We start from the raw sequence: 27,947 nt of genomic DNA on the forward strand, positions 1-27,947 counted from the left end.
CTTACTCTGAAGATACCATTTACTTCTGCCCTTTACCATCAAGAACACACAGCTGGAGATGCAAGTTTATAATGCAGGACCATGGTTCTCATTAGAACACTAACAGCATTAAGATTTGAGTCATTTTATTCTACTTAATCCCTTCAGGATTACAAAGTCATTAACCAGGGAAACACAAAATCGAACCTTTCTATTTCCATTTGACTTCAGGAAAATTCTCTGCGCATTTTAAGGACCTTGCATTTCCTGCAGAACGTACTTGCTTTTCAAACATCCCTGACATTAGGGCATGCTATATCTGTTAAGTAGCTCATGGACAGCTTGCTTTTAATAGGGATTGAAGCAGAAAGAATGCAGCAGCCACCACACATCCTGTCACTTGGCTTTTAACTTAGTCTTGAAACCCTTACTTACCCCAGCATTTAACAATGTCGTGACAACATTTTTGCCTGGAAGCCCTTGAATTGTAGTTCCTTTTCCAGTAGTCTTTTGCACAACAATCACATTGGGTTTGGATGTCATTGGAATTGTAGTGATTTTGGTTGTAGTTCCTAAATATTAGTGGGAAAAGAAGTAATATGCAGTTTATAAAAGGTCCTTCCACTTTAGACATCGGTGAGATACATAGGAATCACTGTACTGAAATCTGTCAGCACAGATTAAAGCTAAGCTTTTAAAACAACAGCAATTGGAGTGGGAATACATCTCACCTAACTAGACATAAAAAAATTACATGCTTTTTGAAAGTTGAATTAAAAAGCTTTCTTTCTTTTTTTAAATTAAAAAAAAAAAAAAAAAAAAGAAAGAAAGAAAACAGTTGTATTGGCCATTTCTCTTCTTCTCCGAACATTTAGTTAGTTCTATCCCCTGTAGCAGGTTTTTGCTCACCTACAGTGACAAGTAATTCTAGACAGCTCTCCACAGTCTACACAAATTGTATGTACATTGACATCCAAGTCACGAGTGTTATCAGGCTACTATTTCAGTAACACCTCAGACAGCTTTCTACCACATCTTCTACTTTCTCCCTGAAGAAAGTATCATTCAGTCAGCAGAGCTACAAACCAAGAATTCCATTCCTTGTCTTCAATCCACCAGTGATAGCTGCACATATTTTAGATTAATAACTATACTAATTCTAGAAATGGGAAGACATTCTGAGATGAGACCTTTATGTTCTTATGAACGACTTAAGATGCAAATAAATGTCTAGCAGGCGCCTCTCTTAGCAGAAACAAGCAAACAAATAAACCATAGAGACACCCCTTCCAACCTGTGTTATCTCAGGACAAGCAGTAAAATCCTTGTAAGACCAGCTAAGAGTTCCACTGCATAAAATGGTGCTCTGGAGAATAGTGGTATTTGTACTTGTCTATAAACACACCCTATATCTAAAAACCTTCAAGAATTCTTTATACATTCACCAGACTGAAAAAAATGACTCCTTCACAAAGAAGCAACTGCTTTAGCCCCTAGATAAGATGAGTTTTTGTAGAAATTAAGATCTGAAAAATTCAGGTACCTCTACCAGACTACACTCCAGTGTGGACTAACTAAACAGCCCTTCTATGAGACTCTATAGCACCTTTTGGTGAACTGAACTGACTGGTGCCATGTTGGATCTCTGCTAAGCACCAACGATGGGAGCCCTAAGTAATTTAAGGATCTTACAAGATAGGAAGAATAGCCCCAGTATATCCCGATGTGTATCTGCACCTACCTAGGCAGCGTAGCAGACCTTGTCTCCATTACCACTGTTTAAGCCCCAAACTGACACTAAGAAAGTAAAACAGCTGTGAGTGTGCTTGGTCCTGGTGTTAAAGAGATCCTACGTTTAGAGGCTGTACCCACAGAAAACATCAAGGCTGGTCAGAAGACTAATGTAAAGATAAGCAGCAGGAATCTGCGTAAGGCTGGGAGGAAAGCCACAAGTTAGAGCACGAGATAAGCGAAAGACAGACTGAAATCAATAAAAGAAGAATGGGATGAGAAGGAGACTACACAGTTGGACTCAAAACATGCATCTGTTTTTTTCAGTGAGGGGTGGAAGAGAAAAGGTCAGTATCAAGATTCCAGACTGCTTTAGACTGACCTACAATATAGCTGTATGACCTTCCTGTTCTCAAGCATAGGACAATACAGTAGTTCCTGTACTGTCCTCCAGATTTCTCTTTTTTTTCTCAGCTTCCCTCCCATTAAGTGCTTCCTTCTTAAACCTTGGAACTGCTGTAATCCACGACAACATTCTCCTTCCACACCTTTTGCCCATTATTTTCTTCTTCATCCTCAGCTGTTTTTCTTCTGAATTTATTTGTTCTCTCATAAAGGATCTAATAAATATTTAAGTATGTACTACATAGAATAGATCTGAACAACTACAGGGAATCTAAGCTTGCTTTTGAAATGAGCCTTAATATCAAAGTACTCATATGCCTACCAGAAACAATATTACTGCTGATAATTTTGCCTCCCAGCGTAGCCAGTGATTTTGGTACTACTGTAATGATGCTACCACTTGTGGTTTTCACGTAAGTAGCAGCCCCTGGAGTTCCAGCCATCCGAGCCCCTAGAGAAGGGCTAACCGTTGGCCGCGTGTATGTTGCTTGAGTTCCTGTTTTGGAGAAAGACAAGAAAATTTGCTGTTAGAATATGCTACGCTATCAGTTTTTGTGGAAAAGGTTAATTTAAAAGGAAAGCATTATACTTCATTCAGAGAGACCCCACACTGCAATTTATTACCACCCTTTACAATCTTCTAGTTAGTTTTTAAATGTGCAGAGCAATATTCAAGTACATGCCAATTTTAATTTAACAGTAAACTTTTGTGAAGCACTGTATCAAAATGTTCCAAGACCACCACGTTTTAATTTGTGTCTTTGTGCTAAGGGTCTTACTTTTCAAACAAGTGTTAGACCTATAGATGAGGAGTTAGACCCATATGTTTGCCACTTACTTTATTAGAGGCACAAGAGTTAATCGTCTGATGACACTACCAGAATTGAACCCTTCCTCTCTTGAAAGAGACCTGTAATCTCACTTTTCCCATGGGACAAATCATTTAGAACACCAAAATTTACTGGCCTAAATAGCACTCTAAGAGAAAAATATAATTTCAAGTGAAAATGCAATCTTACAGATTTAGCATTTAGAAGTAAGCCTCCTGACATACTATAAATGCTCCTTTTCCTAGCTACTCTTCCTCAGAATGGAAGTAGGACTGAATTCCCAGAAGAAACTTGCTCAAAATAATAACAATAGTCAATAGCTACACTAACATTATGATTCCATTCTGATTATACTGATTCTGATAATGCACTACAGACTTTAATTACTAAAGATTACAGAGCAAAATAGCTTGTTTTAACAGAGAAGCTACATGTTCAAATCCAAGAGAAAGCAATTTAGGTTTTACCAATTAAATGAACTGCAAAACTGTTAGAATTTATTTTTTAATACACTTAGGAATATTTGTGAGAAGTATTTCAAGAGCTAAAGTTAAGAAGAGTCAACATTAACCATTAGTTTACACTAATATTCCTAACTCTTGCTAAAAATTCAGCAAGCAAATTTAGCCTAGTTTTCAAGAAATTCAGCTTAATCTGCCTTGCAAATCTTCCTTGCACAAATTAAAAACTGAACAGTCTGTATCATTCCTAATTCTATACAAGAAGGAAGCACAAATACAATTAGATCCTCAGAAAACCACTGGGAGCTTAAAATTCAATTTACTGGCCTTTTTATAAATTTAATGCAAGACTATGAGCAAGTCACCTGCCTTTTAAGTTCCACATATGTAAAATAGGAATAATGCTGACCTACCTACTTGAGGTACATAAAGACTTACATTAATTTAACTTATCTGATATAAAGTGCTACAGAAGTGCAAAGTATCACTGTAAGTTGCAAAAAACTTCCTTTAAAAAAAAACTCATTGGGGAAGGAATGATCATACTTTTGTGCATTCAACTCAAGAGACCACAAGAGGAATAAAATATCACTCAGTGGCAGAAATCCTAATCCAGAATGATTATTAACATGATTGTGAATGTGCTGTTGTGTTCACTGTTTTACAAGAGAGACAAGTGCTTTTTTTACCCTAATAAACCATGTTTTATCAACTGTATTTCTGGGTTTACCCTCCCTTCCCTTCTCAGAGCAATAACTTACCAGTGGGAGTAGTGACCAGTTTAGTTGTCATGATAGTCCCATTACTGCTAACCACCATAATAGGTGAATTGCTACTGCTGGGCAAAGTCGCTGTAACTGGTTTGGGAAGGATTTTACTGGGTTGCACCTGTTGAGTGATTATTTTAACACCTAGGAAAGGAGAAAGGTCACTGTTAAAATACAGGCACGAAAAGTTACTTTCTGAAATGTTTTCTCAGACCAAGCCCTAGTGGGCAAGTAGCCTCACAAGGCTTTTATTCTGAGCTCAACTTATTCTTGATCCTCAAAAGGATGTTTTTTGTTGGGTGGGATTTTTTGTAGGTTTTTTTTTTTTTTTTTTTTTTTTGCAAGTAAAAAGATCATCATCACCTCTGCCTTTCATGTGCCTGTTTCTGTTCCTTGCTACTCCCACTGACGCATGGGATTTCATTCCATCATTGATTTATTGCAGTGATTTTTAACCTCTTCTGGTTCATGTCTCAAAAACAGCATATATTTCCCAGGAACCAACAGGTTACAATCAATATCAAATTGGTTCAAATATAATGAAGCATCACAAAGTGAAATAGTTCTTGATCAGTTCAGTCTATGAATTTTAATGTGTTTTAATTAACTAGTTGAATTTCATTCCTTCAAATAAATAAAATTTTTTCCTGCACTCTTGATTATTAGTGGCTGTAAGGAAGCAACTGTGACACTGTCTAGAAAAGGCTGCTGTAAGGAAACCTCTCCATTTAATCTACTGGTTGTTTTCAAACTACAAAGGAATTGGACTGAAACCCGTTCTGGGAAAGGCAGTAAGAACAAAGGAGAACACCTTAACATGTCAAGGATTCTACTCCCTTTCTCTCAACATGTGTAGTGGAAGGGGTCTTCTTGAAGATTCACTTTTCAGCTGCAAATCAAAAGATTCGTGTAGTCTGTCCAAAAATACATCCAGGCCATCTGGAACTTGAATTCTGTTCCACACTGAGGTAAATGAACTGTACTGGGTTGCTCAACCTTCATGAAACCCCTGGCCTGAATTTACTTTACCAAAATTTAGACACTTAGGTTTGTGCACAGATGTTTCTAGGTGAGGAATTTTGTCCACTCAAGAAACATCCTCCAGAGATGTTTTCTTCTACATCATCTACAAAAGTAGGACAGAGCAAGTAAGCTTCAAGCTCAAGTGCCTTAATAAACTACCTGCAGTGAGAAAAGAAAAACCAAGGCCTTTGCATCATACAGACACAAATCTGGATTAAAAAAAAAACAAAGTCTTTGTGAAAATTAACTCCTGTCTTTCAGACAAAATACGTATCAGATGGTATTTCTAAATAAAGTTTAACTAAAAAGCACGTGGAGCCTAAAACCATAGTAGAAGGCAAAGAGTGAAGTTCTTATTGATCAAATGGTGACCAGTGCCTGGAGGATGGAGGCCTTTTATTTGTGTTCATAACTAGACATTTTTTCCCCAGGCAATGGTCCCACAGTCCAAAATACAGGATGGGTAAGGATGTTTGGTTTTCTTTCGTTTTATCGTCTATTTTAATTATTTGACCTAAATAGTAAGAACATAATAATTTTATTGACATTATTAGTATAAAATATGGACATAAAAATACTTTGCACTTTTATAGCACTTCTTTCTTCAGAATTTGGTAACTTTGCTTCTAACCATGTCTCAATGAGATAAAAACTGTCTTATTTTACAGAGGAGAAAAGTCAAGGCAGAAAGATCAAACAACTTGCCCATAGTAAACTGCATAAATTATGTCACAAAAAGAATGCAATCCAGCTTCAGTCTCAGTTCTAATTGTATTTGTTGTGATGAGTATCTCAAGAATAGGTTTTAATTTCTACACCCAAGAAAAGAATTAAAACACAGATTAACTTTTTTAAGGTGGTACAGTTCAATAGCTCTTGTATCTTCAGAAAACTGCTGTCTTCCATGTTGTCAGCCAAGCTACTTTTGAAGGTATTTAATATACCTTTCAATCTCTAAAGATAAAAACATTTCCTCCTAAAAGATGATAATACATAAACCAAACAAGCAGAGTCACAAAACAAATTATTCAGTTATTGTTGCCTGAAAATTTGAAGTCATCTTTCAATAACTATTTATTTTCTAGGTTAGTGCCAAATCCTGTACTCAAGCTGTTTTGCCTTTATGACAGCTCCCCATGCACATTTTGGGGCAGAATCCAGCCGTGCTTTCTTGACTGGTAGTTAGACCTCACCAGTCAGCAGTATCACACAAAATTAACTCCATCTACCTGATTCCTGTTTGATCTGAATGGTAGGTTTGATGCCAGGTGGCAACTGAGATTGTTGTGGCTGCTGTTGAGCTACAGAAGACTGCGCCAGCTGTTGTTGCTGCTGCTGTTGTTGCTGTTGCTGCTGCTGCTGAGCCTGTTGTATTTGGTGCAGCTGCTGTTTCGGGGACTGCTGATGTTGTTTGGGAAACTGTGCTAGAATCTGAGTTGGATTTCCAACCAAACCTTTTGGGGAAGGTAGTCTGGTAGAGGCAACTTTAATAGCTGATGTAGACACACCTATGAAAGAGTAAATAGTTTAAGACTGACCAGTGCAAAACAAAAGAAAAAAAAAATTTATTAAATGCAATATTGTATTAAACCATCTTTACACTGAAAGATGCAAGCTCACACACACAGTTAAAAAAAAGCTGCCACTTGCATCTCAAAAGCCTTATTCAGATGCTTTCAGTGTCATGGCAGAAAACGTTAAGGCAGCTAATATAAAGGCCACAATCCCAAGAGGCTATAGTCTACGCCCTGCACCTTTTGTAGTACAAATAACTTCACAAATCCTTTCAAAGCCTGATCTTTAGGCTTCAAGAAAGCCAAGTATTTATAGTGAAAACAAAGACTGCAAAAGTTAAGGATATGAGAATAACAAATTAATATGAAACATCTTAACATTAGAAGGGAATATCTGTTAGTGAATGCAATATTATTTTAAAAGAACAAATCAGGTAATAGTACGCATTTTAAAAAAAATGAGGAATGTGTATTCTTTATAGATTAAATTATCTTAAAAATAAGAACATGATTAAAACAAAGTTTGCAGTAAGAGGGAAAAATTAAGTTCCCAAGTAAATACTTATTTCTGCCACTCCTTCACATAGATAAAGACAGATTATGCTGGAAATATTGTGACAGCTATCACTTTAAATTGCACACCCATAAGACACTGACTTTACATCTGTCTTTTGGGTGCTCATATAGGCAGTTTTTAACCAGGTTCTGGCTGGAGCAGAACACGGAAACAAACAAACAAACTCCCCACTTCCTGCTCTCTTATTTCTCCCTCTACATTTATAGATGGCAGTGATAAACATAATAAGCATAGGAAGATAGTAAGCTATAAATTTGGCAATCCAAACAAGCAACTCTTATCACTATATCACCTAATGGTTTCTCCATTTTGTTGGTCAGCTGTTTTCATCTGTTAATTTTAACTTAACTTTCCTCACAGTGGGGGCGATTATCAGATTATACCATATGGTGTTTTACTGGTATTTTCTGCAAGGGCACTGATAATTCTTTAACATTGTTACATATCTCACCCAATATATTTTGGAATAATGGCTGCCAATTTCATGATCAACATGACTAAAATTGTACAGTTCAAATAATAAGAAATATTGCTCTTGTGCTCTGTAGCTTAATGACCTACCTCCATTATCACAGTAATAGAAGTAATGTGGAATTCAAACCACCTCTTCAGCTTTGCTTTGGCTGCCCAAATTTTTGTGAAGTGGAAGAAGAATGGAAAACGTGGACCAGGAAAAATCATTATGTGACATTATGTGACACTTGTCACCGACAGACACAGCACATTTCAAGTGCTGATCACTGAGGCCCTTTCATTCATTCACAGCTTCCCCTCAAAAGGGTTAACTAGTAGCTGTGCAGTTGAACTTGTCTGTGCTAGCACACATAGTTGGAATTAAGATACCAGAAATTGAGGAGTTTTAATCTAGGCCCACTCAGGTCTTAACTTGTAAGGACATGAAAACTGAGATGCTGACAAATAGACAAAAAGTGCAAGCACTTTATACCTTTCAAAGTTGTCATGAAATACCACAAGTAGTATTCTACAGACTGGACACATCAAGCCTAAGAACCTTATATTTGGTACTAATCTCACATGCTTTTGTAAATCATGCATTAGGAGAAGCAAGTACCTTCAAATAATACTAAAAACATTCATTTTTCGTACATGAGATGGATAGAGTTCTCAAAAGCCAGTCAGTTCAAGGCTAAAATGTTTTAATACTTGCAAACAAAATCTTTTCAAAATAAAATTATGTCACACTTCATTACCAAATTCTCTTTAAAATTATAATTTGTACTTCACAATTGTTGAAGAAGAGAGCTGTTTTCAGCATCAACTTCTGCTGAGTACCTTGGATTAGCTTCATCAGCAGACTTTTTTCCCCACCTCTCCTGTACTTTCCTCAGCGTATGTAAACAAAGTTTATCATCTCCTCTATACTATTCTCAAAGTCTAATTCACCAGTGAAAGAGTTTTCACAAATATAATATTACTGCCATACCTTGTGCTACTGTTGACATCACTACAGACGGTGTTGATGATACCACAGCAGTCACTGCAATAGTATTTGCAGTACAGGAGGGAGTAGAACAGCTACTGCTGCTGCTACTAACCAGAGAGGACTGAGATGCAGTTATAACCACTGGTTGCTTTTGAGTAGTTGAGGCAATGACTGATGTTGGGACAAGTTTCGTAACTGCTGCGTAGTTGTGGGACTTTGAAAGGATGTTGGGTACAAAAGTTGAGCTTGGAGAGGTGGTTACTATTATCACCTGAAAGAAGAAAAAGAATAAAAGATTCATTTGTTCTTTCCATTTATTTAAAAGCATAAAATTTTAGTAATATATTTGCATCTGTGCATTTAGTTTTAGGGGGATCTGTTCATCAAGATCATTTAAGAGTGTCAAAAATGCATTTGCTATCAACAAAAAAAGTTTCCACTAGTTTGAAGGAGAAATGGTAAACAGATAAAGTAATAAACTTTTCCTTAAAATTAGGGGATATTTCTTCTGAGGAAAACAATTGCTATCTCATTAAGGTAGAAATATCTTATGTTTGCAGGCAAATAGACAGGTAGGAACTGTCTGGGTTCATTTAACTGAGCCAAGAAGCCTGAAATCCATCTTAAATGGAACTGCTGGGATTTCAAAGAGTTTTAAACATCATCTTCCCAAACCCTGCAAGAAAGGGCAATGAGAGAATAAGGAGATGTTTTCCCCTTAACAGTTAGTATAACCAGTTGCTCAGTTCATAACGGGAAATACTTCTGATCCAGATGGCTGTAAATAATCAAAATAAGTTTTTCACTGATGGAAATACTGAAGTTCAGAAACAATTTCTGTTTTCTTTAATTAGTGCTCTCAGTGAGAAGAAATTCTTTCACATCTGCCTGAAAACCATTTATCTAAAGACAATAAACACTACCCCTCCTGAGAGTTACAGTTACAACCCCATGAATCTGAGCTGACATTGATATACCTGGAATTCATTATAGTCTTGGAAGAGGTCTGCTCTTACGCAACTGACCTAGAAAACTAATCATTTGAGTTTTGAATATGGGGACTGTTTATGTAAGAAGTAAAAATATTTGTTTTATATTGTTTGCGTATGTACCTCCTTGTACCTGCAAACATATACACAGTTAAAACACAAACAAAGCAGAGAAATAAAATGCATGTCTAGTTTACCATGCAAGAACCCTATGAAATTGTTTCACTAACATAACTAGCCTGATTAGGAAGTTCATTTATTAGAAACCTCAAACTTCGCAACCTATTATTTCATGTAATACTCAACAGAATAAAGGTTCAGAAGGAGGAAAGAGAACCTGTCAGTCCAAATGACCTTACAATACTACTCAAGAACCAGTGAAAGCTTGTCTAATAAAGAAAACAGATAATATGATGATGGAACCAGGAACAGACTTAAGAGTTATAAATTAAGCAATAAGAGATTTTTAAGAGTCTCTGTTCTGCTAAAAATAGGAGCTAATCACATACAAGGAATAAAAGCAGCAAATTTCACCACTATTTTGCCTCTTCCTCTCCTTTTTCTCCAGCACTTAGTTTTATGGTTTGCCTCACCTAGGTGAGCCTTAAATATCTTGATGCGAGGAAAAACAAAACCTCACTACCCTCATAGAATCAGTAAGGTTGGAAGGGACCTCTGGAGATCATCTAGTCCAAACTCCCTACTCAGCAGGGTCACCTAGAGCATGGTAGACAGGGTTGCATCCAGGCGGGCCTTGAAAAGCTCCAGAGAAGGAGACTCTGAGACACAACCTCTCTGGGCAACCTGGTCCAGGGCTCCGTCACTCTCACAGGGAAGAAATTCCCCCTCACTGTCAGGCAGAACTGCCTGTGCTTCAATTTCTGCCCATTGCCTCTTGTCCTGTCACACGGGACAACTGAAAAGAGTTTGTCCCCGTCCCCTTCACACCCTCCCTTCAGGTACTTGTACACATTGATCAGATTCCCCCTCAGGCTTCTCTTCTCCAGGCCGAAGAGGCCCAGCTCTCGCAGCCGTTCCTCACAGGGCACCGCAGGTGACTGCCAGAAGCACAAAGTTTGTGTATCAGCTGCTCTGCCATCCTGTTATGTTTCCCAATGAATATTTTCTCTGTGTCACTCTCGTTTTTGCCCGAATCCTAACCTTGATTTAACCAGCAAAAACACTCTTTTGAAGACTGCTATTAGGCTGTGACTAACCAGACAAGCTGTACACTACGTGGTTTGATTCTGATTCAAACCTTAAAAGGTGAAAATATCATTTGAGATAAAACTTGGGAGTTTTATTTAGGTTTTTTAAATAGTCAGTTAACATTAGAAATCTTTCCTAAGTTTCCCATTCTTTAAGAAACAGAATTAGAGAATTTAAGGGCCAGTTCCTTTCCACCTAAGATTTTTCCCACCTAATTTAGGAATACAGGCACTCAAGGTGCAAGTTGCAGTCAATGAAGACAGATCAGTCCAGGCTTTCTACATAATCCTTAGGGAAATAGAACAAGTTAAGTCTCAGCTAAGTTACTAAAGGTACTGAGTATAAATCTGTGCATAATCACAGCTCCTGAACATTATTGTTCCTCATGCAAAGAGAGAGGTGATGCCAACATTCTAAGAGTATCAAATGGTTATTATAAATAACATTATTTAATTATACCAAGGAAAAAAAGCTTGCCAAGTGTTATACTTAAACAATAGTTGCTGTCCTGAGACTAAGCAGGCTTGAGTCTCTTTAATCTATTTCTTCTTTCAAAATTAGCACACGAGAATATAAAAAAACCCCACTGATCTTAAGAAAGAAGTATCCAGAAAGTAAAACTTCCTCGTAAAAATTCATAAATACTGAAGCTCAAGTCATGTCAGTTATATTTTTAAAATATTGTTTTCTCATATACATCAAGATGTTCAAAGTATTCCTGTCATGGGTACCAAAACAGCATCTTTCCACAGCAGGAAGACTGTGGAAGGACAAACAGCAAGTTACTGCTTTTTTTTGTTGTTGTTGTTGTTGATTTTAAGGTAAAAACTAATTCCTAACACATTGAAATTAGTCTTGTCAGCTCTGTTTTGAGAACTATCAAGATCTAGTCCCTGAAGAAATAAAGACACTAACTGCCAGAGGCTTCACTGTCTGGATTCCTTCTCTGTCCTAGACAGAAGACTGTAATAGCGGAAAATCAGAAATTGGAGCTGTGACATTATTAGTTGTTGCTACAAATGTTGCTCCAACCTACTGAAATGTCAAAACAATTCTGAAAGCTAGTGTGCAGAAACCAAGAATATCATTCACATCCAAGAACCTCTTTTATATCCAGCTGCACTATTATTTAAAAATACATTTCCAGTCTGAGTCTAACAAGTCTCACATTTAATTTAAAATTAGTAAGAAGGATTTCTCCCAAAATAATGCAATTATGTATTTCAGCATATCTAAATCCAATAAAAGAGGGTAGCATTACAAGTTCAGATACAAACACTATTATGGCTCCCTAATGAAACACATTATGATTTTCCTATCATTGCAAATTAGCAAGAGAGTCAAATAATATTACACAAAGCAAAACCTAAAATTTTCATGTCAGAATGATGAGCAGCACAAGGGTAGAAAATACCTTATCAACAGTCCATATTTTTCCTTTCAAAGGTTTAGTACATTCCACCTTTAACTAACATGCTATAGCACATATTTAATAAAACAATATGACATCTAACGAAAAGTTTTGTTCTTGTACAAAAGATGACCCTCTCGAAAACAACAGGCTGAGGAGGTTAAACTATCTTATCTGCATATTTTCTGCATTGAATGCAAGACATGTTACTCGATGGGTTTATGCTCACTCACACGTTTCTACACATGCCTTCTAAGATGCAATTTTACTAAGGAAACTGTTAAAGAACAGTGAATAAAACGGAAACATCATTAAAGAGCTTTGAAGTGGGAAAAAGGCCAAAAAGCAAGCTCTTTATTGCACATTACTTCAGTTGAATCTTCCTTCCTTTTTAAGCTTCCAAAAAATCAGGACATGGGAACTCTGCTAATCCAAAGAAAGGCATAAAACAATTAACGAGACTCACACAATAAATACTGTGTTAGGGCTCAAGAGTCAAACTCTCATGGTTGGGAAAAACGCTTGTTAGTGGCCAGCCTACAATCAGTCTGTCCGCATCAAGGCCAAATTCATTTTTTCCGCAAGTCTGCGATAATCAGTAACCGCCCCAAGAATGAACTTGGTCTGAGGTGTTAATCTTTTTCTAAATCTTAAGGACAAAAAGTAGACACATCGAAAATGCTTCCTAAAATATGGGAAAATAATCATGCCATAGATCATGCACATAAAATCTGAGTGCCAGTATGAAAAGTCTACATAGAAAATCTCTTCCACACATAGCATCCTGAGAAAACTTGGGCATACTCAGCTGAAATAATGCAACGGATTTCAGCTACCATAATACTGTTAATGTAGAATGAGAAATGGCACATTAGAACTGAAAGGAAAATAAAGCCCCAGTCTTTGATCAGCTCCAAAAATAAAATTCATAGACCCAAAAAAGTAGTTTCTAGACCAAAGAAAACAGCATGGGAAACCCATGCCAACTCTCTTGGAATGCTATTACTGCAAAGAATAATTATAAATAAGGAAAATAGAAATAAGAAAGATTACCTTTGACCAATAGTTGTTACCATCTGAAGGCTGTTCAGAGGCCTATGTGATCCAGTTCTCAGAGGACTAGTGTCCATATCACAAAACCCAACACCACAAATGGTACTAACTGGCAACCTTGTTGGCAGTCTCACCAGAGAGGCCAAGAATTGAATGAGCATGGAGACTGAATCCCCTCTCATCCCTAGAAGTGGTCCCTTCAGGTCAGGGTTGAGGCACATTGGTGGGGCAGTCTGGGGGAAGCTTGCACTCCCGCTGCCTGTGCTGTACCTGTTCTGTGGATAAAAAGAGGGCTTCAGTCTCCACAGCTGTCAATCCAGGTCCTTTCACACACAGGTGAACTAAATTCATACAAGACTTCGGTTTTCTCTTTGTTTGTTTTAAAGAGGGATTATCTTATCCAAAGAGCAATCCTTAAAACACAGCTAGACACTTCATAGAAAGATAAGAGTCAAACATCACATCTTACTCATTGATAAAACAACAAATGAAGTAACATTTGGCAGCTTCCCCCACATACCTTCTGTGTTGTTGTGTTTGTTGTCTGTGTTGAGGGCTTAGTGAAGGTTATTTTCACAGGCGACATGTGTGGTGGCAAGGAGTTGGCAATGCTCTGCATTATATTACTCATCTTCGGGCTGCCACTTACAGGCACTGTGATAGTTTTAGTGACAGGAGTTACTGCCTTCGGGACTTCCTTCAGGAGAACAGGGGAAGAACTAGAAGAATTAGTTCGCCGTCTTTTGCGGGGCTTTTCATCATCATCTGAGCAGCTGACACCTGAAAAAGAAGTACTTTTCTAAATTACATTTTCCCCATCTGTGACTCTCAATGCTTTCTAAAGCACCCCAACCTCGCTGAGTCTTCTACTCTTTTTCAAATAAGAGAAATAGATGATAAATTACATCTTACGGTCACAACTAACCTATAGTAGACCAGAAATGCTCTCAGTCCTTGATATAGACCACACTTATATGTTCATTAAAAGAAAAAAATCAAGCTCTTGAGTCATTTGGCTATTTCACTGTTTAAGAGATTAAAAGAACGTAAGAGCCAGTACAGGGGTTTCACTTGGCCTCCAGGAGTTTGATTAATGTAACTGTATACACAAGGGGAATAGGACATCGTGTTCATTTTTGCTTAAAACTCTACAGTTCACCATTGTTTTGGTAGTGGTTTTGCTTACAACAACTGAAGTTTATCCTGTTGTAGTCTTTTTTAATTTCAACCTCTGTACCTACTTTCAGTCAATGCTTACGATTACAATACCCTTCCTCCTTTAACCTCAACATCGCATCTTAAGATCTATTTATTTCAAAATGTAATTTAACCATGAAGCTCAAACCTCATTTTACCAGCTTTGCGTTGTTTGTTACATTTTGTGCAAGAAACACAAAATGTTGCCTAACAAGCTCTCACAAAAAACAAGAGAAATCTGGCCTCCAAGGAGCTTGTTCTTCCCCTCAACCCTCTACTGCACGTGTATAAAACAAATCTGCTGCAATAGATTCAGCTGAGCAACTGGTAACTCTACAGCATGATTCACTGGTCTTAAATCAGTATAAAACTTTATAAAGCAGGCAAGAGGCTCATAAAATGGCATATATTACAGAAAGACATGCTTTAATTACCTTGAAAATTTCTTAAAGCTATTACAGAGTGTTTATGGCTACAAAATTATCCAAAGTTAAACAGCTAAATAATCAAAAATGTGCAGAAAATTACCATTAAGATGATAGAGTATCTTCTTCCTTATGCCTGTGCCTTAGGGAGAAAATGTTGTTTTTTTACAGAAAAAAACACTAACGGTAAAATGCAGTCTTGCTGGCAATCAAGCAGACTTGGTTGGCAATAAATTTCTAATTAGGGTGAGGATCTAATTAGGGCCAGTCTCTAATTAGGAGAGCTAAATAACTTGGCATTGAAAGGGAAGGCCCAGGAATCTACATGGATGAGAAAGTGCTTACTAGCACAGTAAGTAACTTCTGAAAAACAGGACTCTCTTACTATATAACCAGTTCATTTGCAGGTACGTTTCCAAACCATGCAAAAGGCTGACAGCTGTTTCTGCACAAAGGAAGAAAGCAGAACTAAGAACTAGCAATAAGCTATATTTTAAGCTTGCTTTGGGTTCCAAAAAGTAGTCTGGGCAGCTTGTAGCAATACGGATTAAGTGTGGATCTAAGAGTGCAGAGATCAAAGTCCTCAACAACAATTCACTTTATGACCCTGAACAATCCATAAAGTACAGAATTGGTTACATGTCTTAAAAGTCTATTATGAACAGGCTCTAAGTATTGTTGCGAGTGCACTAAGTTCCAATAGCAAGGTCACTATTCTAAAAAGAAAACGTGCAAAAATTTCAAAAATCTTGGGACCCATCAGAATCAAAAGTGCACATGCAGCTAGGATGTTAGGGTACAGCTGTTATTTTGGTGGGTTACTATGAAATGCTAAAGATACAGATAAAGCTGTTTCTAAGTGGTCCTCTTCCATAGAAAATAGAAGCAACAGATCAAATTAACAGAGCAGTATTTCATATAAAATACATTTCATTTCATCTCTCATTTTCAGTGCTAGGGTTCTGTGAGAACAATATTCTCGTAATTTCATGTTAGAAATTGCACTAGTACTAAGTCTTCCACAAGCATTTAGCTGAAAGGTAATGCTCAAAGCTTGAGTATAACTCAAACCTGACAAGTAAGGAAGCAGAGGCATGGAAAGGTTAATGGCTCAATCAGACTGTGACTTAGATGAGGTCACACAACAGATCAGCGGCAAAGTCACGACTGTAACTCAAGTCTCCTGAGTTTGCTCTAACCCACATATAACTGGGTTTGTTTAAACTAACATGACTCAAATAAAACATTCTGAAAAATGTGTGATTCCTTAAAAAAAAACAGAACAAGATGAAGTGCAGGAAGTGGGAGAAAAAGAAAATCTAAAGATGGGTGGAATAAAAATAAGAACTTTTCATCCCTCTATCATGCATCCAGATCACTTTTATACTCATTACCATGTAACAATTCAATATAAGTCTAAAATAAATTTTTAAAAGATTAAGATCATTCTCCCTCAAATCCTTAAAATTGAGTGATTAGTGTATTAAATAGGAAAAATTAAAAAATTTAGTGAGTTGCATGCATTGATATAACCATTAAAGATAGTGGTTCGCAGTTAACTATATAGCACTTCTGGCTAGCTTTACTCAAATGTACACATATAGTACAGAGATTAATATAATTTTAAAAAGTAGCAATTAGCCAGACCAAGCTAAAAAAATGCAGATAGCACTTGTTATTAACTTCACTATTAACCTTTATTTGTATTTGCATTTTGATAGACACCAAAATTCAAACATGAAGAATCATCTTAAATTATCAGTTAAATAAAACTACCTACCTTTGATGTGCTAGATATTCTTACAAAAACAAATTCTGCTAGATATTCTTATGAAAGCATAAATTCTGCATTTAGAACTAGCTGATTTATTAACCAAAGAACTAAAAAAAGAGTGTGTTTCCAGGTTATTACACACTGCACTTCCAAGTTTAAACACCTAAAGATAGGCAGGATTTTCATCAGTGCCTAGGTATCCAAGCTTCACTACAATCCTCTTCCAAACATATCGCAGAATGGCCAAACGTGGTTAACGATATAATTTGCTTAAACACTTAGTTAAACCTTGGAAGACAGCATAGAAATTCCTGTGTTCTCTTCAGCTTCTATTATTCCAGCACAGTATACAGACAGACAAATCCTTAACTAATGCAAGGCTGGTTTAGATCAACAGGGAACTAGCACAAATATCTGAATCTCTCTCTCACTGAAACAAGGGTATATACTTGCCAAATTATTGTATTTTAGAAAAGTTTTGGTCACCTAAGAAAGTGAGAAGGAGGCACCTTTTTTGACTTAAGTGGTAAGTGATTACCATGCATTATTTAAGCAGGAGAAGAAAGAGGGAAGTCCTCTGCAGAAGCAACAAGCACGGCCACTTTGAAAACAACTTCTAAGAAAGCTAGGTTAGAAATCTACTAACATATAGCAATTCCTATATTGTATTTTCATGATACTTTTCACTGTTGCTGTCTTTGTCATTAAGCCTCCCTGCAGCATTTCACACTCAGTGGATTTATCCTGAATATAGTTTCTCTGAAAAGGGAAGTAAATCCATTCAGTAGATTAAGCTAAGGCATCAAATGACTTGCCCAAGGTCAGTCGGAGTACCTAAGTCAGACTCCATGCTTCAGCCACAAGACTGGCCTTTTCTTTCCCTTTTGTTAATCAGTTACTAGTATCACTTACTTTTGACGTAAACAGTACTTCCACTTGGCAAGACGACTACATTGGAGGCTGGACTGGCAGGTCTGGGGGACTTCACTGTTGCTACACTGCCACTTGGAACAGGGGTAGATGTTGGGGTTGAAGTGGTACTTGTGTAGGAATAGCAAACCACCACTGAAGAGGAGAAAAGACACCTTCCATATAACTGAAGTGCAGAATGTCATTATTCTATCACTATTTTAACATTTGTAAAGGAAGCCAAAGACTTCTTGGGTCATTATCCACATCTATGCCTCCGCAACCCTGTTACTATTAGGTCAAATCCCAATTTGACCTAAGTATGATCATGAAATTAATTACCTTCAAAGACAATGTAGAAGTCTTTCTCCCCATCTCCAGCTCCCAGAAATTTGTGCTGCCAATTCTAGTTTTTGACTTATCACAAGTTTAGCATTACAATTTGTTAATTTAATAATTTTAGTTTTAAGTATTCTTTTATTGTATTCCTATAAAGGACCTACAATGCTGGTCTAGATTTATAAGTGATAGAAAACAGTGCCCCTCCTCAGTGGTAAGTCAGCTGAAGAAACCGAAAGATTTTTTTATGTAATAAATCAATTAATATTTCTGTTAATCAGCCTTTATCAATAGTTGTTATAAATAATAGTATGATGATCCAATATTCCTCACAAAACCAGAAAAGGCAACCTATTTCAAGAACTGTTACATATTCTCTAGCTGCATGAAAAATAATTCAAGCCTATTCAGCCAAGCTGGATGGAATGTGTAATAACATTACTAAAACGGTGTGGGGAAGGTGGAAAGCTATTTTGCAACTTATTAGCTTGACATACTTAAACTGAAAAAAAAGGAAAGAAAGAAAACAACAAAAACCTTCTTGAAGATCACCAAAACTTAGAGGGACTACATTTACATTATTAAAATAAAGTGATCTGACTTTTTTTTTTTTTTTTTTTTTTTTTTTTTACCACTTAGAGAACTGTACAAAAGATTAGACCAACAATCTAAGGTTTTTAGCTTTTAGAGCTTAAGCAGCTAACTAGTGATGAAAGGGGCCTGCTCCTGAATGGGGCGGGGGCCCTGGTGACAAGGGATATGGAGAAGGCAGAATTACTGAATGCCTTCTGTGCTTCAGTCTTCACTGCTAAGGGCAGCCCTCAGGAATCCTGCAGCCTGGATGTGAGGGAGAAAGTCTGGAGAAGGGAAGATTTTCCCTTGGTTGAGGAGGAAAGGATTAGAGACCTTCTGGGCAGGCCAGACATCCACAAATCCATGGGCCTGGATGGGATGCACCCATGGGTCCTGAGGGAGCTGTCGGATGTTGTTGCCAGGCCGCTCTCCATCACCTTGGAAAGGTCCTGGAGAACTGGAGAGGTGCCTGAGGACTGGAAGAAAGCCAGTGTCACTCCAGTCTTCAAAAAGGACAAGGAGGAGGAACCAGGCAACTGCAGGCCAGTCAGCCTCACCTCCATCCCTGGAAAGGTGATGGAACAGCTCCTTCTGGATGTCATCTCCAGACATATGGAGGAAAAGAAGGTGATCAGGAGTAGCCAGCATGGATTCACCAAGGGGAAATCCTTGGTTGCTTCGCCAATCTGATAGCCTTCTAGGATGGAATGACTGGCTGGGCAGATGAGGGCAGAGCAGTGGACGCTGTGTACCTTGACTTCAGCAAGGCTTCTGACACTATCTCCCATAACATCCTCCTAGAGAAGCTCAGCAAGTGTGGGTTAGACGAGTGGACAGTGAGGTGGATTGAGAACTGGCTGAAAGGCAGAGCTCACAGGGTCGCCAGCAGTGGCATGGAGTCCAGCTGGAGGCCTGTGGCTAGTGGCATGCCCCAGGGCTCAGTCCTGGGTCCCATCCTGTTCAACTTCTTCATCAATGACGTGGATGAGGGGACAGAGTGCCTCCTGCACCTAGGGAGGAATAACCCCAGGCACCAGTCCAAGCTGGGGGCTGACCTTGTGGAGAGCAGCTCTGCAGAGAAGGACCTGGGAGTGCTGGTGGATGACAAGTTGACATAAGCCACCAACGTGCCCTTGCGGCCAAGAAGGCCAATGGTCTCCTGGGGTGCATTAAGGAGAGTGTTGCCAGCAGGTCAAGGGAGGAGTAGAGGCCCCTCTCCTCAGCCCTGGGGAGGCCTCATCTCGAGTCCTGTGTCCAGTTCTGGGATCCCCAGCACAAGACACACATGGAGCTACTGGAGAGAGTCCAGCATAGGGCTACAAGGATGATCAGAGGGCTGCAGCATCTGCCCTATGAGGAACAGCTGTGAGAGCTGGGCCTCTTCGGCCTGGAGAAGAGAAGACTGAGGGGGAATCTTCTCAATGTGTATACGTACCTGAAGGGAGGGTGTCAAGGGGACGGGGACAAACTCTTTCCAGCTGTCCCATGTGACAGGACAAGAGGCGATGGGCAGAAATTGAAGCACAGGAAGTTCCGCCTGACCGTGAGGGGGAATTTCTTCCCTGTGAGAGTGACGAAGCACTGGACCAGGTTGCCCAGAGAGGTTGTGGAGTCTCCTTCTCTGGAGCTCTTCAAGGCCCACCTGGACGCAACCCTATCTAACATGCTCTAGGTGACCCTGCCGAGCCGGGAGGCTGGACTAGATGATCTCCAGAGGTCCCTTCCAACCTTACTGATTCTATGATTCTATGAAGTTTCTTCCTAGGTGCTAGCATGCCCACACAATGCTGCTAACACAATGTTGAGAGATTTATGCTACAGATGCTGCAAAAGCACCTATAAAAAAAAAGAATTTTCATATTTCTATTAAGACTGTGCAAGAAGAATCAGATTTTTTAAAAATATCTAACATTGTAGATCTTGGATAACATTCTATAATGTGACATTGTATTTCCATACTTTGTAGTAGATTGCCAGTACGCCTCACCTTCTTTGTTTCCGGTTTCTGCAGGAACTGGAAGAGATGCATTGTGCTGAACAGCTGCATTGGCAACAGCATTAGCTGTAACAGTAAAGGCTGTTTGCGGAACAAGCCGTGGCATCAGCGGCACCAGTCGACGACCTTCTATAGACCACTCTGAAGAGCTATTTGGTCCAGACATACTAGAGAGAAATGCATATTCTGTAAGTATACTGTTGACTTTCCAAAATACTCAGTATTTCTTATTTAGTGCCTTTTTTCCAAACACTGAAAATCTACAAGGCTCTTTCTAAAGACATACTACAGCAATAATCTCCAATCTTCTTCATTTCATGAAGATCCCTCCTTTTTCCACCCAGTGTAGAAACCCTCTCAAAGCATATTTGAGTTGGTTTTTTTTCTTTTAAAACATTATATTTTAGAGAACCCTTAAAGGACCAGAGGTGTGTGGATAACAGGTTCAAAACACCCATATCAGATTATCTACTACTCATGTAGAGTTGACACACTGTGGATGTCTGGATGACAAAATTGGTAGATATCCAAAAAATATCATAAAACACTCCCACACTAATCATACTATGGGGTGGGGGGGGGAGAAGAAAAAGGAAAGGTATTTTAATGTAAATCTTGCTTTACCTCAACAGAAAAGTAACAGCACAAATACATTCTGTACCTCTTCCTCAACAGAAACCAGCCTGCTGCTCTGATTTTCCCTTAACCTTAGTACCTGAAGATAAACTAGAATGTTTCAGTAAAATGCTACTCTTATCTAGGTAGAGAAGTGTTTCTTTTTGTGACTGTTTTATATTATTGATTTGTCAAATAAACAAAACCAGAACTGCATATTATTTTTCAATGCTGTTATGTTCTTAAACAAACCAAGCCATTTAATATATTAATATATTCTAAAACAAACAAAAAAACCCTTCTTATTCCAATTATTTCAAGCAAGTTGCAGCAAATTTCTTCATAAAATGCAGCAGATCTGCTCTGCTGTTAAATCCAGATATGCTTCAGTATTCCTCATACATATTCATATAGTATAAGCAGAGCTTCATCATCTTAAGTAAAAATATGTTTTAATCAAAAATAAGTCTGATTTCCTAATAAGCTAGCAAATTATTTAGGTTGAATACTACGTTATCAACTACCACGTAGAAAGAATTTACAGCAGGACAAAATAAAGAGATGCAGCATTCCTATAGTTGCACCTTGTCTGGATTATATATCTCAGCTGTTTGAAGTTCTGTAGCTCAGGACAAACAGTATGCTTGTTCTATAAAATGGAAAAACAGAACTAGTACTTAAAAAAGGAAAAAAAATCAAAAAAAAAAAATCATGATTTTGACAATTAAATTCATTATTTTTCATCAGTCACTTCCATTTTTTAATGAAGTATAAAGAAGTCAGTGTTTTCTGTTTACCAAAAAGTATATTTCTAAATCTTTTATTCTTAACATTAAAACACTAAAATGTCAAATGTCACTTTGTGGCACAAAAACACTATGATGATTTTGGTGAATCTCAGTTCAGACTACTGCTGATTTGAAATGGCCTGTTACCTGCATGATTTCGTTTTGTCTCTCTATAGCATTTTTGTTATAAGAGTCAAATTTAAAAATCACTGGTTATAACATACAAAAAAAAAACCCCAAAATACAGATACTTTTATAATCCAATTGCATTCAAAGATATTTCTTAATAGCAAGACTATTAAGCATCTATCAGATATATGCAAGCACTCGTCCTCTCATGCCTCTCCACTTCACAAAAATCATGTGATGTTCAGGAGAGCAAATGCAAGGAGAAACCATCCCAACAGATCCAGGACAGCAGCTGCATCAAGCAGTTCAAGCTGAGAACAGTGGACACTGATGTCATCAGACAGCTTTCTGCAGCTTTTCACTCTGACCATGTTTTTCCCCTCTGTTGATATACTGTTTTCCACTAATCTCTCTCATCTCTTCCCCTCCCTTTGTCTGTGTAGTTAACTCCCTCTTCATGTAACCACATCAAATAGTTTTGAACAAAACCAAACTTAAAAAAAAGGAACATGAACTTTGTACACAAGGCTGTTCATCCTGCTTATGTTTTCTCTCTTTTCTCTACCCTTCATTTCTCTCATGTATTTAACTGAAAGCTCTTCACAACAAAGACTATGTCTAAATTGTGCTTGTTCAGTGAATGGAATACCTTTAGATCCAAAACATGAATCTACTAAATAATTCTTTCCAGTACCCTGATGTAAAACTCCTACGTGCATACAATGTTTGAACTACCATTCTTTAAATCATTACTGATCTTCAAAGTTCCATCATTCAGGTTAAGGAATGATGGATTTTCCAAAGGGTATCTTTGGAAATCATACAGAAAATGACCTCTAACTTACTTGTGTGCAATAGTCGTTAGTCGTTCATCATTTACTGCTCTCCGAACTTCGGCACGGTGTCGCTCCGTTGAAATACTATATATAAAAAAACCCATATTTTTTTAATATGTATGCATGTACTTATACGTGTGTATATTTTATATATTTTAGTCAGAGGAAGACACGAACATTTATTTAAAACTTCTAGCTGAAATGAAATTTATAAATAATCTATTCAGAAGACCAAAGGAAACAGGCATTTACATTTAAGAGATGGTCACTTAATTTTTGCTATCACCGGAAAAACATATTATTGTTAGAAAACTACAATTCAAGAATAAGGAGAACATCACAGTTTGCAGGTTACCATCACAAAACAGCTAAAATCCAATCTCCTAATACTAGTAATGACTTTAAAGCACGTAGTAGAAAAATTTGCATGGAACATGCAGCTGTCTTCATCATTATACCTTGGACCTAAAGACCTTGAAATTTCACCTTAAAGAAATTATAAGTGCACACTCATGAGCTAGCTATAATGTTTCCAACATACAACATCTCAAAAAATACCCAGAACAGTAAATCTTCAACCACAGAGGCACAGCTGCTTTCTTTATTCAAAGCCCAAGCTGAATAAAAATCAAATCTCCATAAGATGGAGAATTATTTCTCAAATAATATTTGCAATACAGTAAAAATGACCAAAAAAAAAGTAGTATCTTAGAAAGAAAGATTTCATCAGTTCATTGAATGCACAGCACTTATTTTTAAGAAATGTTATGATTACCTAAGCACTTTAGAGAGTTCTCCAAGAAGATCCTTCTTCTCCTTCGTAAGGTCTCCCTGTGCACGTAAGGCACTGATGACACCTGCATATGCTTCCAGTTCTAAAGAATTGGAGCAAATTGTATTTTTATTTAATGCTTGCAACAACAGAAAAATGTTATTTTCAGTATTACTGACAGTATTCTATTAGTTTTCAAAATCATGAAAAGGAACGTGTCTTTCAACTACTTAGTGCTTTTGAAAAGAGATTGATGATTTAGAACTCCCTCAGTCAATTTCCCTTCAGTGCACAGCTTGTCTATGAAATAGAATTGTCTCATCACAAGGGATTATCTAGAAAGTTTATAAACCCAAAACTGACAGTTCAGTTGGAAAGCTTGAAAAAAAACAGTCCTCAAATTTGTACAGTAGCTAAGAATTTTCTAGAAGCAGGAGAAAAAAATCTTTAACACATACCATTATTAAAAGTTTCATGGGAAAGCCTGACTTGAGAAAGAAATACTCTATCAGAAGAGCAATTGATTTTTTTTTTTCCTAATGCTGCTCCTTAATTAGGAAGCAGAATGTCAGCTTTAGTTTGTTAAATATAATTGTTATCTTTTACGCCTATTTACCCGATATGTACAACTGCTTCTATTAGGAAAAGCACAACACTGACTTGAACCTGCCCGAGACATCAAAGAACACGATCCGTCTATTCTTAAAATGTACAGAGCCATCACAGAGATTAACAAACAAAAATAACAGAATTACAATAAAATCGTAATTCTATGTGATCCATGTAAATCCTATTCCATTACTGTTTTTAAAAAAATAAAATAGCTAAAGGCTACTGAAATTTCTGAATTCTGTCCTACTAAGCACGGTGATAAATACACCTAATAAATAATTTTGAAGGCTGCCACTTTGACAAAGAATGACTTTATATTCTACACTTAGCACTGTTTTAAAAGGTGTTATTAAAAGCCATGCTTCAACAGTAGCAATACAAATTCTTTTGATGCTTACGTAGGTGTCTTTCATTCAGCATCCCATTTCTGCAACCAAACAAACCAACCTCACAACAGATCTCAGTTAACCAAAAATAAAAATCAAAAGGGGCCAGCCCAAACCTAACAAGAACCCAAGAATCTGTCTGAAATTAGGGGCAAAGGAAAGACGACTCATGCTATTCTGGAAGGCATTCACAGTAAGATTCCAAAGACCTAATTTACAAATCAAATCAAGGAATCATGCTGAAAGGACATCCTGCTCTCCTGTCCTGATTAAGCAGACAAAATACAAAGCAGAGTCAGTTTGGTTAACTAGACAGTCTGCACAAGGATGCTGAGTGACCTATAGAAGCGTCTACTGCCTTGGTTACAAAACATTTGCTAATTAATGCAATAATTATTACTAATATGAACATTTATTTAGACAATCATGTTACAACATTTAAGATACTAATTATTTTTCCTTTCTCAACAACATAAAGTAATTCCAGACACAACTGTGTAAATATTTAGCAAGGATAGATTTTTTATTTTTTTCATTTTTAATAGAGATCCTCTACACTAAGGCTTTAAAATGCTGGCTTTTTAGAAATTGGTAATCTTTATGGGTATAACTAGCTCCATCACGCTTAGGTCGATATAAGAAACACTTCCTGGTGCGCTCTGTTCAACATGAAGCAGCAGAGAAAGCTTCAAAAATCAGATTTGTCAAACTAAGATCATTATTTCAAATGTAAGGCTGCCACCATCATCTGCTTATTCAGTTATAAGCCCCAAACACTGCAGAATAACACTAGCTATTACACACCTCAGGACACATTTCAGCCTCACTTGCACCACTGCTTTCGTTTGTTGCACAGTACCCTGGCATTGCAGAACTGTCAACCAATTAAGATGCTGGATTGAGAGCTGGAAAAGCAGGACCCTATATTCAGCTCTACTGATCTGTTTTATGACTGTTCACTCTGTCTGTGCTCCACGGTCCCCTCCAGTCTCACGGTTTGTGTATTTAAACCGAGAGCTCCTCTACCCTAGAAGACACGGCTGTACAGCTCTGATCCTCTGCTACACTGGCAGGGCCCCCTTGTGGGGATATAGCTCATGCCAGCAAAGAAAGATTTTTTTTTTTTCCTGTCAGCCTAGGTTATGTCATTGAAGGAGGTGTAGCTGCAGTTCTGTTTGGCTCAGCCGCACCAGCAGGGCTCTGCCAGCACACCACCGTCAGCTGGGGTGGAAGTTTTTTTCCACGCTCCTAGCCAACAGAGCTACGTTAACAAAATTCAGTAGCACAGATCCGGTCCAAATTTTTTGGCATCACACACAGTCTTTCTTTGAGTTTTCATACTTCTTGAGTCTTACTTAAGACCTACAGCTGTCACTTTAATGGACGTACAGCTTAGTTCTAACACTACATCAAAAAATCCGACTATCTGCTTCAAAATAATGCAAATTTCAGATTCCCAAGCAATGAAATAAAAAGGGTGAAGTGAGAAAAAATAAATTCTCATCTCTCAAAAAATAGAGCAGATTGCTGTATAACATATGAGAACCTTGGCAGTATCAAGTAGCAGAGCACGCAATCTTAACGTTCCAGCAAAATCAGACTGAGAAAAGTTAAGTGACTTCACTGGCACAAAAGTTGGTGGCAGTCTCAACTTCTTTTTGGTATCCTCTAGATTATGCTCCTCAGTACAAAGTCCAAGAAGAAAGCCGTTTTTTTCATTTTAATGCTAAGCATCATTTAACTGGCAAAAAATCTTAACTCAAACATCTTGATTTATTTTTTTTTTTGGTGGGGGGAGGGAAGGGAATTAAGAATGTGAAAACCACTGTCTTAGAGCCCAGGTCAATGGTCTATCTAGCAAAGGATTCAGCCTCCAGTGGTAGCCAAAAGTGGGTGTGTAAAAACAGGGCAAATATTTTTATTAGTCTGCAAAACAAGAAATGTGTCTATCTATATAAATATGCATGTACAAGAAGAGCACCAAAAGTTTTCCAATGGGGATACATTTTCTTTGGGGTAAGGGAATAAGATATCGAGCTACATTTCAAACAATACAACAAGTTCCTGTTATCATGACAGTTAAGCAAGATCAGTTTTCACACTTCCCTGACAGTCTGTGTAACTGAAAACTACAGACACATTATCACACAATTTTCTTCTTACATTTCATGTCTTTGGGACAGTACCTTTACTATCTGAAGTCAATCCCACAGAGTTGATTGAACACGGGCTACATGATTTGGTACAGAAAAGATGTCTAACACAGAATTAATAGACAATTGAAAAATCTCCTCCCAAACAGGTAGTATGTTGTGTGTAGCCACAAAAAAGAGGAGCACTGCAGCACAGTAACATCAAGGCAGAGATGGACAAGGATATCCACCAGTGATTCTATCAAACCAATACGATTCTGTTCTATTCATTCTGCTCAGGCAGAACATCTGCCAAACACCATTTAAGTCAGTGCTGTCAAACCAATGACACATGCAAAATGCAGGAAATGACTTGTAAATTGCCTGTGGACATACTAAAATGTTTCTTGGAAGCAGCAGGCAGGCAGATCTTAAGTGGGCAAGCATACAGACCCACAAATTGTATCTTACTGTACCCAGTTTGCGAAGGATCCTCTTGCATTCATCTCTGCTGAGATCCAGAAGCGTCGGCCACACGACGGGCATCTTTCCCCTGTGTTTGTGCTCCCACAGAGCTCACCCTCGCTGAGGAGGAATACAAATGCAGTAAGTGCCAGTCCATCATTTATTGATTTCCCAAGCTGATTAATGCAAACTCTCCTCGGCCTGCTCACAACTCCACCAACACATTCACTTCCATCCCTGCTCCAACCTTTGTAATGGCATGCTTTACCATGCAGGAATTCAGCAGTTTCCCAAGGCCACACACTCCCCACACTGTTTTTCTCAGATCCATCACCCAAGCCTTTCTGCTGAGAGTTTCTTATCTCCTTCTCAAGCCTTTTCTCATGCTGAAACGCTCTCCGAATTGATGTTTGAATCTCCTCCCTCTCTTTATGCACAGAACACCTATTATAAGAACTCTTCCAGCTAACCGCACGCCCCCCCGGGGGGGGGGGGGAATGCATTTAGCACCAGCCTATTATACGACAGAATGGCAAAAACACCGTGAAGAAAAATCGCTTTACAACGTACTAACCCCTTCCCCCCCCCCCAAAAAAAAAAAAAAAA

The 27,947-nt window shown here is 37.9% G+C and overlaps 1 protein-coding gene across 11 annotated transcripts in view; it reads right to left on the reverse strand.

The window, feature by feature from the left end:
- Nucleotides 1-27,947, reverse strand: part of EMSY (EMSY transcriptional repressor, BRCA2 interacting) — a 40,284-nt gene that overhangs the window by 11,675 nt on the left and 662 nt on the right. For 7 of the 11 annotated variants that reach the window (XM_062567433.1, XM_062567430.1, XM_062567427.1 and 4 more), the window contains exons 2-12: nucleotides 27,353-27,461; nucleotides 23,750-23,849; nucleotides 22,984-23,058; nucleotides 20,598-20,773; nucleotides 17,702-17,854; nucleotides 13,914-14,173; nucleotides 8,732-9,002; nucleotides 6,426-6,704; nucleotides 4,168-4,317; nucleotides 2,438-2,611; nucleotides 415-551 (exon numbers count right to left, since the gene is read on the reverse strand). In XM_062567433.1, coding sequence (XP_062423417.1) covers nucleotides 415-551; nucleotides 2,438-2,611; nucleotides 4,168-4,317; nucleotides 6,426-6,704; nucleotides 8,732-9,002; nucleotides 13,914-14,173; nucleotides 17,702-17,854; nucleotides 20,598-20,773; nucleotides 22,984-23,058; nucleotides 23,750-23,849; nucleotides 27,353-27,422 — 1,845 coding nt within the window. In that variant the 5' untranslated portion in view covers nucleotides 27,423-27,461. Of the gene's footprint in view, nucleotides 1-414; nucleotides 552-2,437; nucleotides 2,612-4,167; nucleotides 4,318-6,425; nucleotides 6,705-8,731; nucleotides 9,003-13,913; nucleotides 14,174-17,701; nucleotides 17,855-18,943; nucleotides 19,152-20,597; nucleotides 20,774-22,983; nucleotides 23,059-23,749; nucleotides 23,850-27,352; nucleotides 27,462-27,947 lie in introns of those variants that run through there. The other 4 variants (XM_062567434.1, XM_062567432.1, XM_062567431.1 and 1 more) reach the window with 3 other exon arrangements.

This window comes from Rhea pennata, chromosome 1 (genome assembly GCF_028389875.1).
Source record: "Rhea pennata isolate bPtePen1 chromosome 1, bPtePen1.pri, whole genome shotgun sequence".
Classification (NCBI taxonomy): Eukaryota; Metazoa; Chordata; class Aves; order Rheiformes; family Rheidae; genus Rhea; species Rhea pennata.